We start from the raw sequence: 20436 nt of genomic DNA on the forward strand, positions 1-20436 counted from the left end.
GATCCAGTCTGCCTTTTGTCTGAATGCTCACAGACCTGTGATGGGCTACTCTGTGTTTAGTTGTTTACAGTGGACTAGCTGATAATGATCTGGTAGTAGTGATGGAATAATTTTTATTTATTTATTTTACCTTTATTTAACTAGGCAAGTCAGTTAAGAACAAATTCTTATTTACAATGACTGCCTACACCGTCAATAATGACACATTAATATGGAGTTATTTCAGAGTGAAGGTGCTTTGGTAAACACAATAAAACAGAGAGGATGCTGCAGATAATGTTTCTAAGCAGGTGCAATATAAAGTCCATGGAGCTCAGGTAGCTCAGTCTGTGCCTGTTTGTGTCTGTATCGGTGGTATATACCCAGGATAAAGGCTGGTTTGAGCTATCTGATGCTGCTTTGTTTGACACCTTCGCTGTGCTTCAAACCACACTGCTCTGTCTCCTCTCTGTTTCAAATCCCAGCCAACAGCCAACTAGGAGATTGAACTTCACACAGGCCTCTGAACCTATTCTCTGCTGTCACTGACACAGCCCAGAGACTGAGGGGGAGCGAAAGGCCTCTGGAAGTTCACACCGTGCCAAGCAGGCAAGGGGAAGCCTCAGTTTAGATCTAGGTTGCAGGCTCAGTCGCACACAGACTGCATTGTACCGGCTGAAACTCTCCTCCATTTTGGAAATCAGTCAAACATCCACTATTGTGATGGTCTCACCCCTTTTCTCCCCCCCTCCTCCTTCTGCAGTTTTGTCGATCTCTTTTAGAGGGGGTGTGTCTGGCTGGCTGTCTGGAGCTAGCTGCCTGCAGACACCCATGGATCCAACAGCAGAGTGAAGGACCAACCCTGCAAGGCCTTAAGCGTGTCAGCCCCCCTCATCCCTGGCGCCCTGTCTATCTCCCATCCATAACCGGCAATCATGCCATCTCCCCGACCACTTTACCTCTCACTGTTGGCAGGCGTCCATCTCTCTTTTCCTCTTTCTCTCTCTGCATTATTGAACTAATTACGTGATGCCCTTTTCTCCTCTCTCTCTCTCTCTCTCTCGTGTGTGATTCCTCCCTAGATGGAAGGCATCATTACATCAACAGGCCTCTGGTTACTGCTGCTCAGGAAGCTTTCTTCTGGCTCCCCTGCCCTCCTCTCCATCTCTCTCTCCCTCTCCATATCGCTCCCCCCGTGGTTCTCAGAGGGCATAGCTCCGTTCTATTGATGGAACTACTGGCTGCGTTACAAACCGTTGGAGATGGTAGTGACTGTCTGCCACATAGCACCACTGGCACCGGCTTTGTCCTGTCTGTCCCTCAGCACTGACCCTGTCCTGTCCCGTCTCATGGAGACCTCAGGGGATGAAACTGTGGCAGTTTTCGCCAGAATGTAGTGGCAGAGGGCACAGTGCCTTGGTCATAGGGCTGGCCTTCTCTCAGAGAGAGCGAGAGAGAGTGAAACCGACTGCCAATCTGCAGCATGTCATCCTCACTTGCCACATCCACTGGAATTGTTATAAACTTGTTATTTTAATTTTTAAATATATTTAAGGTATTTTCTGAGGATGACAGTGGGAAGGATAGTGGTGGTGTCAAAGGGCAGTAGGCCAGAGTCTAACCTATGCCAACACTGTAGACGTGTGCCAGAGGAGACTGCGGCTTAGAATGCTAGACAACCCTAGGCCACATAGACTTGTTATTGGGTAGATCTTTTAGTTTTACTCTTAGTACTCACAGTAGACAATACAGTTACTAAATAGGATCTCTGTCTCCTTCGGTCTGGGGTTGATTTGTGGGCAGAACTGTGTGGGTGGGACAGCCATTTTAAAAACACTACTTTTGTTGTCCTATTGTAGGGTTGTCTCCTAGAATTCCCCTTTTAGTATCCCATTCTATTGTCAGAAGTGGTTGAAAATTCATTCAAATGGGGTAAAATCCCAAACGACAAACACATAGTTTATTTTTATACACACTATGGTCCCAATCATACTGTGTCATAGTCAAGCTTTGAGATAAATACATATATTGTTACTAGCCACAGTTATGACGGCCACAGCACACAGTGGACCAGTGAGAGAGAGTGTTATTGCTACAGGCTGCTGGTGGACACTAAGCTTGCTCTATTAGAAACAGTATTATTCAGTCATAGTCACTGTGTTTGTAAAGGTGATTAAGCTGAAGTAATGCCACTCTCCTGGCTGTTTAATATTTTCTGTCTGCATCTGGGCTTTCTGTATGCATTACTCCACCTTCCATTAATGAGCTACACTCTGTGGCTCGCTACGGTATCACACCTCTCGCTCTCTCTCAAAATCTGATTAGAGACCCTTACGGATCAGCCGACATCCTCCTGGCCGGATAGGCCTCACTGGGACCAGGGGAAAGAGTTTAGGCCCCAGCCCAGTGTGGCACCCTCCATGACTGCCAGTCTGCATCCCTGTCTCTCTCTTCCTCCCTGCCCGGCCCCTCACAATGGCACTGATGTGAGACCGACATATGTAAAAGAACTCAGAGGAGGGAGGCGAGAAGAGGCAAGATGGCCCCTCACCAGGCTGTTTATGTTCAGTATAAATATTATCCCAGTCACCTACGACTACTGATTTAGCTATATGAAGATTAGTATAGCTGAATCTGGAGAATGCTTTCTGTGAGTTCTTGGTCTCTTTTTAAATGTATTCAATGCCAAAAGGATGATTTGTAAAGGTAAACTTAAGGGAGGTGTTCCACCAAACAACCTGCAGGTCAATGGAGTGACAAACTTCACTGTCTGAGTGTAACTGCTCTGGTTATTGTTAGCATATGTGGCACTTCGTGCCTCCAAGGATGCCTGAATGAGTGAATCATGAGAGCATGTAAAGACTTGGCCTAAAGCATCTCTCTGCCAGCTGAACACCCTACTAACTCTGAGCACAGAACACACACACGCACACCTAACCTAAACCAGTCAGTTCCCTGAGCACCACTATGGTCTGACTCATACTACCAGAGCATGTTAAGAGCGGTTTACAGCCATGATGGGGTCTATGACTAGTCTCCTGCTGTCAGGTAGTGACCTGCACTCTACACAGACTTCAGCTGCCTGGGCTCAACTCAACCATTCGCTACTAATTTATGTCATTATTACATTCCTTTGACACCTGCAGTTAGGGGTTAGGGTTGTGGTTTGGGGTTGGCACATGATTTTAAGGCATCAGTCCTAAGGAATGTGATGGGAGGGTGGTGAGTCAACTAGAAATTCCAGTACCAGGTAGTAGATGCTTTGTACTACCTACAAAGATTTAGTGGATTATAATTAATCTGTTTTCTTATTTAATTGCAGGGAATGCTGTTTCATTTGATCAAGAGGGGTTCACTTCATTTTTCTGCCTTGGCTACTCATCAATGCTGTCTTCATTCATTTGACTGGAATGTCTTTATGAGCTCTGCTCCTTTTTCCTGAGTCCTGACTTGTTGACTTTGTTCAGCTGACGGGCTCCAAACACAAATCAGCCCTCTTACTTTGGTCACTGTTTCTCTCCAGTCAACATGTCCTAGCAGTATACGATATGGTCTCTAACGCCTGTCCTCTTGTCTCTGTAGGTTCCCATGCCCGCGGCCAGCTCAATGGCTCGGGGCAGAAGGGCCACAAGGCTGACGGGTCGCGGTTCCAGAACACCGATGGCAGCAGCGAATACTCTGAGGATGGCCCTGCCAAGAAGAGGTGAGTTGTGTTAACCTATACTCGGGAGAGATCTCTCTCTCAGCTTTCTCTCTGATCTCGCTCGCTCTCTCGCTCTCTCTCTCTCTCTCTCTCCCTCCCTCTATGATCAGCAGCTTTGACCCAGACAGAGTAATGGAGTAAAGGTAGTGATAGTCAGGGGGAGCTGTACTGCACTTTTTTTCATGGCCTACAGTACAGCCAAGGTATCATAGAGGTGTTTTGATCCAGGTGATATCAACATTTTGTTAATTCAGTGCTCTCAGAGCTTTTTCAGTGTGTGTGTGTGTGTGTGGGGGGGGGGGGAGCAAGAATGATCAAAGCAAAAATAAACAATTATGCTAGTAAATGTATGAAAGCCTTTGCCGTCTTTTATTAATTCACTTAATTCCTGCTGTATTCTCTTCTCCAGTTCTCCAGTAATGTTTGGATAAATCAGGGAATTACAGTAATGGGACATGGCAGCATCAACAGTGAAGGGTAAAGAGGAGTTTGATTCAGAAGAATGGGAGCTCTTTAACCAGCGTTCATTCTTTCAGTCGTTTTTAATTAGCGACTTAAGAGATGTGTTGAGCATTTCCAATTAATAATTTAGGAAAAAGTTCATGCATTCAAATACAACAATTGGCTTGTTGCCATGTAATTTGTACTAGTGATTTGTAATCTGTAAAGGCCTTGGGAGAACTCTGCTTTACAAGAGCTTCTCTCACTCAGTTTCTCCCCTCAGGAGAAACTCCCCGTCATTCTCATGGAAAGTAGAATAAGACCATTACTTGGAAATTGAAAATTGGTACATGAGCCTCTTATACCTTTTATTCTCCCTTTGAGATTCAAGTGATTGAACTCTAATGGGTTCTTCAGATCTAGTGTAAAGAGAGAGGGCTGTCTGTTTGGTGTGTGTGTGTGGAGATTGGGTTAAGACTCTGAAAACCGTCTATATAGTATATGAGTGAAATATTGTGCCCAGTTTGAACGTGTGTTGGTTTGGTTGTTCCCTGTAGGGTTCCCCTCTGACGTGGTGCTCTGTACCTCTTGGCTGACTGTCACCTGGGAAGTGTTTGTTCAGTTAATAAAATGCAGATACAGGAGACTGGTCCTCAGGAAGGGCCGAAGGAAACTGTGGTGTGAGGGACTGGAGGACACTGGGGTGGGCTGGAGGAGACTGGGGAACAGGGGTGGTGTGAGCGACTGGAGCAGACTGGTAGGTCGCGACTGGGTGGGCTTCACTCTCAAACAGGCCTGTAACAGACCAGCCACTGTGGATTAAATGCACTGCTACACACGCGCACACACTCCCAGCTACATTAAATGCTATATATTCATATACATATTCTGTACTACAGCAGCCATAGCACAGAGATCAGCTCTGTAATCTCTCTCACTGAGACCCTCCTCTGTGTAGCCAGCCATTGCATGTTTCCTCTGCTCCTCATCTCCACCTCCTCTTTTCACCCACATCTCCTCTCTCTGTGTGTGTGTGTGTGTGTGTGTGTGTGTGCATGCATGTGGTAGCTTGCAGTACCTGGCCTTGCTGTACCTGTTATTGAAAAGTCCAGCAGACCTGGTCATTAAGAGGCCTGGCAAATCTGAAAAGGAGAGCGAGAGAACAAGATGGACAGATGGAGGAGAGCGGGAGAGAAGTAGACAGACGTTGTGTCAACAACAGGCCTGTGTTCACTAGAGTGGTTTGGTGGGTTTCATTAGTTCTCATGCAGGAAATAAAAGCAGGCTCTCCCTCCCTTAATGAGCAGCCGGCTCACAGAGCGCTTGGCAATAGCTCAGGCCTTTTGGTGTGGGGAGTGTGTATTGTGTGTGTGTGTGTAGAGGGAGAGTGTGTGCGGAGGACGACTTCTTGGCCCTGGCATCTGCAGCCCACGCCAGTCTATAACAGGGTGGCTGATTGAGGAGGTGCCAGGACCTTTCACACCTGGCAATGCAAGAGCAAGAGAGGGGAGGAGGGGGAGGTGCAGGTGCATGGTTTTGGCTGCAGCGTCCTGGGGAGCAGGGGAGGGTCCCTGTGTGTCTGAGGGGAGGTGGGTCCAGGGAGGCGTTTGGGATCTGGGTGATGTTTGTCTTCGCAGGACACAGAGATGGGAGATCAGGCACCAGGACCTCCCCTCCCTGCCAAGTACTGGAGAGGTCCTTCCACTTCCCTCCTGTTCCCAGCCACACTACCCAGGATGAAGTAGGACACACAGGGTTCAGCCATGGTGACCATAGTTGGAAAGCTCCACATCTTATGGTGATTTTATTGAGGCCAGTTCTCCTCAGTAGCAGAAGCCAAGTAGAGCTCATTGAGCTGCTTGTTGTTTGTTTTAATGAATGCTAAGTTAGTAACGCACTGCCTTTCTGTCAATCCAGGTCTTGCACACCTGGATTGTACAATATTTCCACATTTATTATTTTGAAAAATTCTTCAAGCTCTGCCAAATTGGTTGTTGATCATTGCTAGACTGCTATTTTTATGTGTTGCCATAGATTTTCAAGCCGATTTAAGTCAGAACTGTAACTAGGCCACTCAAGAACATTCAATGTAATCTTGGTAAGTTCCAGTGTATATTTGGCCTTGTGTTTTAGGTTACTGTCCTGCTGAAAGGTGAACTTGTCCCAGTGTCTGTTGGAAAGCAGACTGAACCAGGTTTTCCTCTAGGATTTTGCCTGTGGATTTTGCCTCTATTCCATGTATTTTTATCCTAAACAACTCGCTAGTCCTTTCTGATGACAAGCATACTCATAACATGATGCAGCCACCACCATGCTTGAAAAGATGAAGAGTGGTACTCCATGGCGTGTTGTGTTGGATAACCGACAAACCAGTCGGTATCTGGTGTAACCAGACATTGATTAGTTGTAAATCCACATGTAAAGTGTTTAGCTATATAGAACATCTCTTGACGAATCGTGTCCTGCCTACTATAGTGTTGTAATGACTCAGTGCAATTTAAACTGTCAGTATTTCCAATGGATCTGACAGGCAGGTGAGACATCCAACCCTTTGTTGCTAGCTATTGTAGCATGAGACAGCCGGGCACAAAAAAAACGGATCAGACTGAGTCACAGTGGATGGGTTGAACCAGCTTCAGTTACCCTGCACTGTTGTTACTGCTCTTACTGTTGTTACCCACAGTGCACTGTTCTTACTGTTACCAACAGTGCATGTGTGTTAGTGTTTTTGTCTTTCTCTCTCCCATTAAGCTATTATTCACATTTTGGGTTCGAAGTCAACAACCTCTTGTCACTGAGACTCATTCTATAATTCCCTTTAATGCCTCTCTCTCTCTCTCGGCCCTGCTCTCTAAACTGCTTTACAAAGCCTCTATAAAGATGGCAGCCTTAGGGATATTAATAACCAACTACATACTGTCACACAACAGTCTGAATAAACTCGATCACAATACTGTCTGCAGAGCAGAGGAGTGTGTTATCACACATTGTGATATTGTATACCCTGCCACCCCGCAGTGAACACAGTAGGGGAGATCTGAGATGGAGCAAGGCATTGCCATGCACATGATTTGTTCCAGTTTCTCTATTCTCTACAAGCAGAATGTATTCACTGAAGACAATGGTGCTTATCAAAGGAATAAAACTGCATCATTGCAACAGAAACTAGACAGCAGTGCTGAAGAGAAGTAGTTTGTTCTATCATGATCAGATTTGGACTGGGTGGCATTGCCCATGTTCCAGAACCAATCAGAGAGCCTGTGATGTCATGGATGATGTCTGTGATAACAGCAACATAGCGTTTCTCTGAGCCTGAATATTGACCTGGCTTAGCATGATTTAAGATGGCCGCCAAGATCAGGGGTTAGAGGTCAGAGGCCAGGGTCAGTCCGGTAAAGCGGTCGACCCACTGAGCTGAAGAGACAAGGTGATGTTGTCCAGCTCCGACTTACTACACAGTTCATCAGCTCACTGCTCTAAGCACAGAGAATGGTCCCAGTACTCTGGTAGTATACTAAAGCGAAGTAGTGGACAACGTAACGTGGTAGTATACTAATGAACAATAGTGGACACAGTAACATGGTAGTACACTAATGAACAATAGAGGACACAGTAACATGGTAGTATACTAATGAACAACAGAGGACACAGTAACATGGTAGTATACTAATGAACAATAGAGGACACAGTAACATGGTAGTATACTAATGAACAATAGAGGACACAGTAACATGGTAGTATACTAATGAACAATAGAGGACACAGTAACATGGTAGTATACTAATGAACAACAGAGGACACAGTAACATGGTAGTATACTAATGAACAATAGAGGACACAGTAACATGGTAGTATACTAATGAACAATAGAGGACACAGTAACATGGTAGTATACTAATGAACAATAGAGGACACAGTAACATGGTAGTATACTAATGAACAATAGAGGACACAGTAACATGGTAGTATACTAATGAACAATAGAGGACACAGTAACATGGTAGTATACTAATGAACAATAGAGGACACAGTAACATGATAGTATACTAATGAACAATAGAGGACACAGTAACATGGTAGTATACTAATGAACAATAGAGGACACAGTAACATGGTAGTATACTAATGAACAATAGTGGACACAGTAACATGGTAGTATACTAATGAACAATAGAGGACACAGTAACATGGTAGTATACTAATGAACAATAGTGGACACAGGACTCCTCTTCCCACAGTTCATGCATTATGCAACACGTAGGCTTAGGTTGCTTTAAGGAAATAATTTGCAAAGTGGATTAGGTGTGAAGATCATCGTGTAGGAGTCACTTAAGCCTTGTGTACACATCACACAACCGCGTGTACACATCACACATCTGCGTGTACACATCACACAACGCTGGGCCAATACATTTGTTAGACTGTGATGACTCTCATTGGAATGTTCGCCAACACTCCCTGTTTCACATCATAAAAAGAGAAACATGTTCACTGGTGTGTTTTAGTCTTGTTTAAAATGTCGGTCAATGTTTACCCTGTTTCAGTGTTTTTTTTATGAAGGTATTTGTTTATAGGTCTAGTATTATGAATGTACTGTATGTGGCCTGTAGCTATATATCACCTTTATTTAGGCCAATGTAGGTTGATCTATTGTGAAGATGACTTTTAACTGCCACATCCATCTCTCTTTAGTTCATGTATATAAAAGGAAGGGAACATTTAAATCGCTGGGTATCTTTTATATTCCCTCTGAGGCCTCAGCATTGAACGGTATCTAACCCTAACCCTTTCATATTCCTGCAGTATTTAGCCTGTATCTGAAATGACTATCAGAGCCATTGTGTCTAGAAAGCTGCCAGACACCTCACCTGAAAGGCAGCACACATCTCAATAGGGGTTGTCTGAATAGAGAGCTCATGTGTTTAATATGGAGCGTCAGAAGTGTCAAAGCCTAACAGGAGTCTAAATCCGTGCTGTGCTTGTGAATAGTCTAAACACCGCCAGGCAGCATGGATCTGCATCAAGCAGGACTATCAAGGTTATTCTGCATCAGCAGGTTCTACACAATGCTATAGTTACAACTATTGCACCTTAAAATATTATAAGGGGTCCTTAGATGAAATTCAAGAGAGTCAGACTTCAATAGTCTTTATATGTTTGTTGTTTGTTTGTCTCTAGTGTTCTTGTCTTTGTGCTTCTCTGACCGATGACCTATTATGGAGTGGGGAAGGGGAGTGACGAGCCCTGCGGGGGTCACAGGGTCACCAGGTCACAGTCTGCTCAATGCAAGGCCATCTCTCCTCCAGGTGCTCAACACTCAGACAGAAAAGCAATAAACACATTAGCCAGAGTGGCTCTCTCCCTGAGTGCGGTTTGCACTAACCCTAGCACTAACCTTAGCCCTAACCCTGCTTTAGAATCCCAGTCATTTGAATTGACAGCCATGGTCGTGGTGCTGTTGTTCCAGTGGAATGGTGCTGCTGTGAGGAGAGATTGTGGCTTTAGTTTCACCTGGATACAAAGCCCATGGGGTTTATCAGCTACATACTCTCATGGCTGTGTTGTTAGTGTGATGTTGATCAATACTAGGTAGCCTAGTGGTTGAGAGCACTGGACCAGTAAACGAAAGGTTGCTGGTTTGAATCCCCGAGCCGTCAAGGTGGAAAAATCTGCCGTTCTACTCTTGAGCAATGCAGTTAACCCCAAACATCAACTGCTCCCCGGGATGTCGATTTAAGGCAGCCCTCCCCCTTTCTGATTGGGTTAAATGCGAAAGACACATTTCAGTTGAATGCATTCAGTTGTGCAACTGACTAGGTATCCCCTTTCTCTCTCACTCTCTTCTGCATGTGACTCTGACGGTACAGTCTCTTCTCCAGCTGCTGAGCGCTGCAGTGTCTACTGCTAGAGTTTATTAGGACCATCTGGAGCGGTTTAGAACCTCATTCCTCCCTTCATTTAGCCGGGGGTATGCAAGTAGTGTTTCTGTTCCGGCTCTGGGTAACCCTCTCTGTCTGAGAGCTAACCAATGATACAGAGTGGAGACACATGTAACATCAGAGGAACGGCAGTTTTGAAGAGCGAGGAGGGGGAGTGGGAGGAAGAGGAAGAGCAGGGAGATTAGCCTGGGATGAAGCGAACATCCTGCTGTAATCTCTCCCCTGTATGCATGTGCCTCCACTGCAGGTGCTCTGCTCTCTCTCCCCCTCTCTCCCCCTTTCTCCCCCTCACTCTCTCTCCCCCTCTCTCGTGCTCTCTCGCTCTCTCTTAGGTGTGCAGTGCCTAGGCAGCTAGTCTGAGTCAGGATTAGGTGGTGCGTGGTGGTAATGAACAGCCCTGCTGAACTTCAGAACATAGCGTGCCTTTAGACGCCTATAGAAGGAGTCCCGGGTAAATATGACAGCACCTCAACAAGCAGCTCCACGTGACAGTGTTGAAGTTTGTGCGTCAGGGAGACCTTTCTGCAGAGAGTCTCTGGGTTGGAGAGGCTTGGCATCTGTTGGTGTGTCTGCTGTTTTTGTCCATCTGGCATTGTGGGTACTTGGTGCCATGACATTGTGGGTACTTGGTGCCATGACATTTTGGGCATTGTGGGTACTTGGTGCCATGACATTTTGGGCATTGTGGGTACTTGGTGCCATGACATTTTGGGCATTGTGGGTACTTGGTGCCATGACATCCTGACTGTAGATGGTCCCTACTCCGTCCTCCTGGGGAAAGGGTCCAGATTAGTCTTCTGGTTCAGCCACAGTGCTCATAAGGGCTCAGATCTGTCTAGACAGGATGTTAGAGCCATGGCACTTTAAATAGTTTTACTGGCCCATCTTTAACTATAGCAGTTCTCAGTTTTACTGGCCCATCTTTAACTATAGCAGTTCTCATAGTTTTACTGGTCCAACTTGTTTCGAACTGACCCTACCTTTAACAACCCTGTCCAGTTAAATGGCTCCTATTTATCTCTGGCTCTATTCCCATGAAAGGAGGAGAATACTATTTCTGAAGGGGTTTATTGAAAGACATGTTTTTATCCTGTTACTGTCTGGGAGGCAGTCGTTAAATACCCCTCGTCCATGTTCTAATTGAGTTGTTGTAGTAATGGTTATACCCTAAGTAAGTTGAAGTGTTGGATCTGCAGTCTGGTAGACATAGTGTTGCTTCTCCCTTATATGAGCTGTAGTGTTGGTTCTGTTGTTGGTTCTGCCCTCAGGGAGACGTAGTGTTGCTTCTCCCTTAAATGAGCTGTAGTGTTGGTTCTGTTGTTGGTTCTGCCCACAGGGAGACGTAGTGTTGGTTCCCCTTTAAGTGAGCTGTAGTGTTGGTTCTGTTGTTGGTTCTGCCCTCCAGGAGACGTAGTGTTGGTTCCCCTTTAAGTGAGCTGTAGTGTCAGGGAGCCACTGTAACTAATGCATTCTGCATCTCTAATCTGCACCAGTCTCCATGACGCACAATAGCGCCCACTCCTCACTCTCCTTCTCCTCCCACTCTTCCCTCTCTCCATGCATCCCGAGGCCCTGCCGGCTATAGGGCCGTCAGAGCCAGGCCGTTTAAACAGCTCATGTTTTTACCAGTCTGGCACTGAAACTGATAGTTCTATCCACAACATAATGACGGGCTGGCGAAACCAGCCCTCTGATGTGACACCTGTCACCGAAAGTCATGTTCAGGTGTGACCTGCAGCAGCCATTGGTCCTTCCAGGGGGAGCGGAAACAGAACCTTTTGTTTTTCTCTTCACTGGCTGATCTAAAGCATGAGAACAGATTGGATATCATACTGATGCACCTGCTCATCAAATACAGAATCCTTCTTGAACAATGGCTTCTCTCAGGACCGATTGTTCCATCACTGAACCCAGTGTGTGTGTGTGTGTGTGTATCGATGTAATCTCTTCACAGCTTCTTGTTCAATGTATTTGGTCAGGGTTGGGGATATATAGGCTGTGTATTGCTTTGTGATTCAAGTCCAATTGGAATGCTGTAGGTTCCGGGGGCTTGATGGAAACAAAATGCATTGTGGGTGTTTCAGGGCGTGATTTGCCTTTTTATTTATTTATTTATTTTAATATATTGAGTAATCACTGTAGAATATCATGAAGCATTCCCCTACATGTAGCGCGATGAGACAATCAGCCGGGTAGTCACAATCTGTCTGGAGCAAGCGTCTGTGGTCTCAATTGATTAGCGATGCTGTCTGTGTCTGTCAACCCGCCTGGCAGGGCTGAAAATCTCCTAACAAGCATCAGATTGAATGGGAGATTATTTCAAACAGCATGGCGGTATACAGGGAGGCAATATGAGCGTGGCGTTGTCTTTTTCTGTTGACTGTGAGACAGGCGTGTATCTGGCATCAAACATCCCTGAGACAAAGAGATGATGAAATGATGGTGAAATGAAATGGCTGCGTGTGTGAGATAAGAGATGAAGAGGTCTGACCAGGTCCATCTCCAGACAAGCTGCTCTTAGTATTCCATCCTGTCAGCCTGCTCCCCCTGTGGAATCAGACGAAAGGATAGACTGAGATGGAGCTGAAAAATAGATCTAAAAAGCAAAAAAGGCCCTGTGCATCTCAGCGAGGGAGATGGAGAGACAGAGGAAAAAAGAGATCTGGCCTTGAAAGTCTGTTGGCAATTTGACGCCTCCTTTGTACTTGTTATCAGTTGTCAGCTGCTGCAGAGGTATTGGCTTTAATGGAGAACTTAATTACAATTCAGAGAGCCAACATAAATCAGAAGTCTGTTATTATGAGGTGGACGGCTGCTGGCCGGTGCTGCTGGGGGTTATTCTGAAGGAGCATTATATTATTGTTTTAACCTCCCTGGACACTACAGTGTTGATATATGAAAGACAATGAAATCATGTCCAAGGCCCAGACTGACTAAATTAGTCACACTAACAACTGAGACCAGAGATGAGTTAAACCGCTGAACAGAAGGGTATACTACAAAACATGATCAATGCGTTAGCAAGCTAACTTTGATAAACAACCAGAAATAAGTGGATTTTCTGGTTCATTAAGAAAGCTAAACATAGATATTTGTTTTTGGTTGTTGAGCCAATTAGACCATGCCCATTTTCAGGCTTATCTTAAAAAAAGAAAAAAGAAAAGCTATTTCAGAATATTCAGGCAAGTTAGCTGGCTAACTCTTTGATCTTACTTTGTAGTATACCGCTCAGTTTAGATCCATCCAGGGCAAATCGGTCAAAGCCTGGGGCCATGATTTAAAGGCCATTGAGCTAAGCCTGGGCTTCCAAACTAAATAAAATGCACAACAGAGGGTAGTGGGTCTGTTTAAGGATGTATGGGAATAATCCTGTTTTCTCCGGTCTCTTCCCAGGCCCAGACTGCAAGCACAGAGGAAGTTTGCCCAGTCGCAGCCCAACTCTCCCAGCACCACCCCGGTCAAGGTGTCTGATACCGCCCTGCCCGCCCCCTCCGCTCACATCAGAGACATCTCCAGACGGAAACCCAAGACTGAGGACTTCCTCACCTTCCTCTGCCTGAGAGGTACAGTAACCATGAAAGGATAAGAGCGTCTGCTAAATGACTAAAATGTCTAACATCCCACCCTTTCATCTGCACACCCCTTCATCCACCCCTACACACACTCAACCCTTCATCCTCCCGCCTCACTTCCTCACTCAGTCGACCACTCACCCCAGCACCATGCATCTCGTCACCAGGCCAATGCCATGGCCCGATGTCAGGGCTCTGCTTCTTTAACCTCAGTCAGGACTATGGCTTCAGTTCAGCAGCCACACATCTCAAGAAAGGTCCAGGCCTCCCTCCCGGCCTACCTTTGACCTAGATCCAGGCCTAGCTGTGCAGCAGGAATAGTTCAGTCTGAGGTCCAGGTTCATTGACCCGGTTTAAAACTCTGACAAGGCAAACACCCTGACAAGGCAAACACCCTGACAAGGCAAACACCAAACCCATTCTGTCCTCACAGGTTACACATTGACCATATCTGCAGGTAACATTTCAACAGTGAATAATGAACATTGTTATCTGCACACAGTCTCAGCTTTGAGCGCCCCCCCCTCCACACACACACACACGCACGCACACACACACATACACACATACACACACACATACACACACACACACACATACACACACACATACACACACATACACACACACACACAGACATCCTGGTAGAGCCAGATAATCCTGCTCCTACACCTCAGCACATGAGGGCACAGAGAGGCCCGGGCTGCTCTCTGCCGCCCACAACACAAACATGGCCCAGCTAGGGAAATGAGGGCAGAATTACAGGCACAGGGTTCAGCTGAAATCCCACCTCGTTTCTGTAGTGTTATACAGGACTCAAGAAGTTCACTGCCATGGACAGTTTTCCTTTTACGCTTTATCTTAATTATGAATTGAAACCCAAAAAGAGAAATCGAGAGGCAGAGTGGAATATAACCTCAGATTAGGAACAAATAGTTTTTGGGGATATATTTTAATCAACAACCTTGGCCTTGGCTTTTACTGCCGTCTTCAGTCCCAAAGAGTGTTTAACTCTGAACAGTATCTCCTCCCACCCAGCAGAACCGTCCATGACTCCATCACAAACAGAAATAGCCCTTTAGGAAGACTAATGCCTCGATTTAGATTAATTTGGTATTGCCATTAACCTCTGCTGGCTACATGAAGTAGGTTAAAAAGATCTGCAATCAGCTGGGAACTGAGAGGCCCAGAGGAGAAGAAGGCGGCTCGTGTTTAAAAGCCAATGTCGCTTTAATGTAACAGAACGCTGTTCAGAGCACCGTAATTAGAGATCAGTAAAACTGACAGGGTTGGCTGCCTTATTCTCAGGGGAACAGATCGGTTCTCATAATGTCCCAGTAAATGTCTTCTGTTCAGGGTTTGGACAACTCCTGTGTATGGTTTGGATGCTATGCTAACTCCTGACCAGTGTGTTTTTTTCTCACTGTGCCATGCCTGGTTGACCGCTGTACCCCCTGTCTCTGTGGCAGCCTTATTTATAGCCCCGTTACCCGGCCGAGAGGCAGACTGATTCCTCTGCAGAGCTCATGCTGCCTTAATGGCATTTTCATACACAGGGTTTTGCTCTCTCTTCCTGCACTTTATTGGCCCATGTGGAAGAGGCCAATACATTGAGGTGGCATGCAAGAATGTCAGGGCAGCGCAGAGGTCTGCATATGCATGAGTGTGCATGCATGCACGTGCACGGTCGGTGTCCTGGGGACAGATGGATATAGAACAAAAGGAAGCAGCGTTTTATCTTTCAAAGGTGCTTTTGGCCTTTGATTTCATTCAAAGGGCTTTGTACGTCTGATTCCACTTTGGTGGCCCAGGCTAGCTAGGTGTGTAACAGCCTGTGGTGGCCCAAGAACAGGCAGCTGTGTTGGGGTCCAACACTTACACTGTCGTATACATTTATTTATATTTGCCCCATAGAGCGGACAGGGAGGAGTAGGCAAGCAGTCGGCACACGGTCTATTCTTCTAGCGCTGGACCAGACCAATGGCGTTCCTGGTAGAAAATAGAGATCAAACGGTCATTCTGTTCAAACTGCTCGACTCCTCAAATGTTTATCTTATCTGACAAACATGCCACATTCCCAGCAAGCCCCCTGTCTGACAGCTTTAGAATGATGATAAAGCGCTGGTAATTAAAGCAGGCCATTTCCACTGTGATTTCATGGGGAGAAGTTTTCCTCTTTTGTTCTCTACAGCAGCAGCTTGTAATCACCACTGCTTATTCCTCTGGGACTCGGCATCATAATGAGCTGTTCCTGTCTCCTGGTTTTTAAACGGGAACGATATATTTTTAATCCCTCTTGGGAAACGGCTGGCTGCTCTGATGCAATGTGGAGTAATATGCGACGGACACAAAATGGAGCGAATCACAGTTTAGTGTTTATGTGCTACATGCCTTCTCAAATCCCTTTTTATTACGGCTGTTTATATCCGTGGAGAAAGCCATTTGGAGGCTGTCTCTGAGCTTTGTCTGTAGTCTTGGGTAGAGAGGGTCATTGTTGGTAGTGGCTGTGACGCTATCCCCGATTTCTCCTTATCGCAGCTGAGCCTCCCTCTGCACATACACACACACACACACGGCTGGGATAATGCCAGATAAAGTAGTAGATGAATAACCCCCACTAACATGCTCATCCAGTGTTACATAACAGGTACTTCTATATGCGTGTGTGCCATGGTTGGCTGAACATTGAATGGGTCTGGGTCTAGGTCTGAGGCTGCTGCTGCGGCCGTGGTTGTGCTACGAAGGGAAGGCTGATTAAATTTAGCCAGCGACTCCCAGAGCTGACTGGAGCCGAGGGCAGCATGGGTTAATGGATTTGCAGACATTCAGGAATGTAAATTGGAGGAGATATAATCCCCAATCCTCTCGGATTCACTCCGCTGCATCGGCCTGTAAAACAATGTTATTGAAAAAGCCCCAGTCCGCGCTCTTTCATTCCCTCCCCTCCACCTATCTTGTTCCTGATGGTGAAGTATGAGGGGTTGGAGAGAGGGCAGAGCGTCTGACATGGTCTCTCCACACACTGTCTCTGTCTATGATGGGGGATTCAGCCAGGGATTGGCCCTCTGCTTCCGTTGGAACAGCTTGAGAAGAGGAAGCGCATACTCTAAACTCTTTGGGGTCAGATTGGAACTGCTTTTCTGACCAGCTCTAGAGATTCCTGAGGGTCTGTAGCCTATACGTGACGGCCATGAGAAGTGCTCATTTTCGGTAACATGGATGTTAATCAGATGATTATAAATGTGTGTTATTTTTTCTCAGTTAAAGCCCTTGATTGGCCGTTTAAACTCATTGTTTTTTTATTTTAAGTCAACCATTTTGGTTGTAATTACGCCTGTCTAGTAAAATATTCCAATCATAATAGACAGTTTCAGCCTTAATTATGATTTGCCTGTGGTTCTGAGGCACATGAAAAGGCCCATAATTGAGGAAAGGGAGGAGGGAGGGGAACAGGCCAGGAGCAGGGAGGAGGGAGGCCTGGGTTATATTTCTCTGTGTCTGGGAGCTGACAGACAGAGTCTCTGCGCCAGAGAGGCTGTTAAGCCCAGCACCACCCTTCTCGCCTCTGTCTGAGAACCAGCCTCTGACGATATAGCCTAGCCATAGACCAGACGCCAGTGACCAGAGGAGCCAGCCCAACAGGCTTCTTCTTTCCCTCCCTCTGTCTCTGGAGGCTACAAAAAAATGGGAGCAACAGGCTTATTTTGGGCCCCTGGAAAAGGTTACAGGATAACATTGTCCAGTCTCATTCTCCCCTCTCTTTCTCACTCCACCACAAAAAGATATCTCGCCCACCCATCGGACGAGAGACCTCCCCCTCATGCGCCACTCCACCCCTCCAACCCCTCGTCCCCCTTCAACCCCCTGGGCCTGCTAGCCATTTGGCCCTGTGACCCCAGAGAAGGCAGTAATTGCAGCCATGTTGTTAATGAAGCAGGTCATTTGGAGCTGATTGGGAGTTTGTTGTTTAAAGAGCTAGAGAGCTGGCACAGATGTGCTATGTATCACACTCCCCTTCAGTCAGTCAGTCAATCAATCAATCAAATGTATTTATAAAGCTCTTTTTATATCAGCAGATGTCACAAATTGCTTATACAGAACCTAGCTAGCCCAGTCCTCTACAGGTCTTAGCCAGACTGAACCCAGCACATCAAACCTAGTCCAGACGTGGCTTCTACTCACGTTACACATTGTACTCTTCTCCTAAACCTTATACAATGACCCCTAACCCTAATAACAATGGACTGGCATATCTGCTCTCTCTACATGCAGGGCTAGTCAAAGTGTCATTAAAGTATCGCGTTTGGCCATGCTGCCGTTTTAGTCCTGTTGTGACAAAGCTGTGTTGTATTGTGGGTACTGACTGTGTTGTGTAGGCCTACTAACTGTATTCTGATGTGCATGTGAGTCAGAAGGCTCCGATTTCACTGTAATTCATTACTGCATTGAAAGTAACCCTAACCCCATTGGTTTCAGTATGAAAAATGTATGCACTCACTAACTGTAAGTCGCTCTGGATAAGAGCGTCTGCTAAATGACTAAAATGTAAAAATGTAAAATGTTCCCCTATTTTCTAGTAACCCTAACCCCATTGGCTCCCATGTTGTCTGTCCTACAGCAGGATGCTTAATTCAAAATGAGTAGCCAGTTAATGATGCTTATCTTAAAGCACACTTTGCTGCACCATACTACAACCAGTTCCTATAATGATATTGATTGTATAGATTTGCATCCATTTTAATTTGATTATGAAGTTTTGGTTTGATGTCTGACTAATTCTAGCTTCACCACATCTAATTTCAGGTTACTCCTCGTGGCCAAATGAAGGTTAGTTAAATTTATGCATTTTTAAAGTACTTATGAAATAGACAGTAAATGTTAATAATACAAAAGCATGTATATCCCACTCTGTCATTAGGAATGAGCATTTATATATTAATAATACTCTCTAACATAAGATGAAAATGAAATGTAATACAATGTAATGATTCACAACACAAACTTAATTCAAACATCTTAACTTAGGCCTAATCAAAGCTCATTTGACATCATTACAATGCTTTAAACCAATAAACCACAACATCATTACACTAGATAACAATGGTGACTGAGGTGATGCAAACATACCATCTCTTTCTTTTCCCTCTGGTGTCTTTAATGGCCACAGGAGGTCAGACCCTGCGTAACTCAATATTAGGAAGGTGTTACTAATGGGTGTGCATTACAAGGATCACAGATAAGGACATATACACTGAGTGTACCAAACATTAGAAACACCTTCCTAATATTGAGTTGCACCACCTTTTGCCCTCAGAACAAAGCTTCCCACAGTTGTCAAGTTGGCTGTCCTTTGGGTGGTGGACCATTCTTGATACACATGGGAAACTGTTGAATGTGAAAAACCCAGCAGCGTTGCAGTTCTTGACACAAACCGGTGCACCTGGCACCTACTACCATACCCCGATCAAAGGCACTTACATTTTTTGTCTTGCCCATTCATCCTCTGAATGGCACATATACACAATCCATGTCTCAATGCTTAAAAATAATTTTTAAACCTGTCTCCTCCCCTTCATCTACACTGATTATGAAGTGGATTTAACAAGTGTAAGGGAGCATAGAGTTCACCTGGATTCACCTGGTCAGTCTGTCATGGAAAGAACAGGTGTTCTTAATGTTTTGTATACACTGTGTACATTATCAATACTATTAGTATTCCACACACTATGGACCTTCTATTCCAGTGTAAATCATCCATATCAACATACCTGCACCAATAACACACTTGTATTTATACTATTATCTAGTGTGTGTTCCCAGTGCCCCAGCCCTCTGCCATGTTGTGTTCTTTTTATTTTTAATTTTTTTGTCATTTAACAGACGCTCTTATCCAGAGCGACTTACATGAGCAATTAGGGTTAAGTGCCTTGCTCAAGGGCACATCGACAGATTTTTCACCTAGTCGGCTCGGGGATTAGAACCAGCGACCTTTTGGTTACTGGCACAACGCTCTTAACCGCTAAGCTACCTGCCGCCCTAAAATCCAGGGTTTACATTTTAGTCATTTAGCAGACGCTCTTATCCAGAGCAACTTACAGTTAGTGGATGCAGACGTGTGTGTGTGTATATATATATATATATATATGTTTTTTCTTCTTTAAAAAAAAAAAATGTCATACTGGCCCCCTGTGGGAAATGAACCCACATCCCTTCCCGGCCAAATCCTCCCCTACCTTGGACGACGCTGGACCAATTGTGCGCCGCCCATGGGTCTCCGGGTCGCGGCCGGCTGCGATAGAGCCTGGACTCGAACCAGAATCTCTAGTGGCACAGCCACTCGGGAGTGGCGCCACTACATCACGTTATGTAACGTGATGTAGCTATGTAGGCAGGCAAGCAGGCAAATACATGCAGATGTATAGCTGGCTAGTGAGAGCACAGTTATACTGGTCCATCCATAGTGCACCGGTCGCACTCCTTTATCATTTATGAGAGACACTGGAACATGCTGCAGACAATGGGAATTGTTCCGCACGTTAACACACAGGGAGAGAGGGAGAGGAGGAGAGGAAGGAAAGGGAGTGACTGAGGAAGAAAGCTTTTATGACATTTTCTGGGGTGCTGTGATTTTACAGTACTGGTGTTTTCCAGCACACAATCTATCAGACGGCTGCAGTAGTTCTCTCCTCACATGATAACTGCTCGGTAGGTTCACGTTGGTTTTAACACACACTCTCTCTCTCTCTCTCTCTCTCTCTCTCTCTCTCTCTCTCTCTCTCTCTCTCTCTCTCTCTCTCTCTCT

At 45.6% G+C, this 20436-nt stretch overlaps 1 protein-coding gene across 1 annotated transcript in view; it reads left to right on the forward strand.

Moving 5' to 3' along the window:
* LOC311132426 (protein Jumonji-like) overlaps nucleotides 1-20436 on the forward strand; it is a 90875-nt gene that overhangs the window by 48826 nt on the left and 21613 nt on the right. The window contains exons 3-5 of the mRNA XM_084165718.1: nucleotides 3562-3682; nucleotides 13456-13625; nucleotides 18438-18461. Coding sequence (XP_084021844.1) covers nucleotides 3562-3682; nucleotides 13456-13625; nucleotides 18438-18461 — 315 coding nt within the window. The remainder of the gene's footprint in view (nucleotides 1-3561; nucleotides 3683-13455; nucleotides 13626-18437; nucleotides 18462-20436) is intronic.

This window comes from Coregonus lavaretus (genome assembly GCF_964263955.1).
Source record: "Coregonus lavaretus genome assembly, chromosome: 7".
NCBI classification, from domain to species: Eukaryota; Metazoa; Chordata; class Actinopteri; order Salmoniformes; family Salmonidae; genus Coregonus; species Coregonus lavaretus.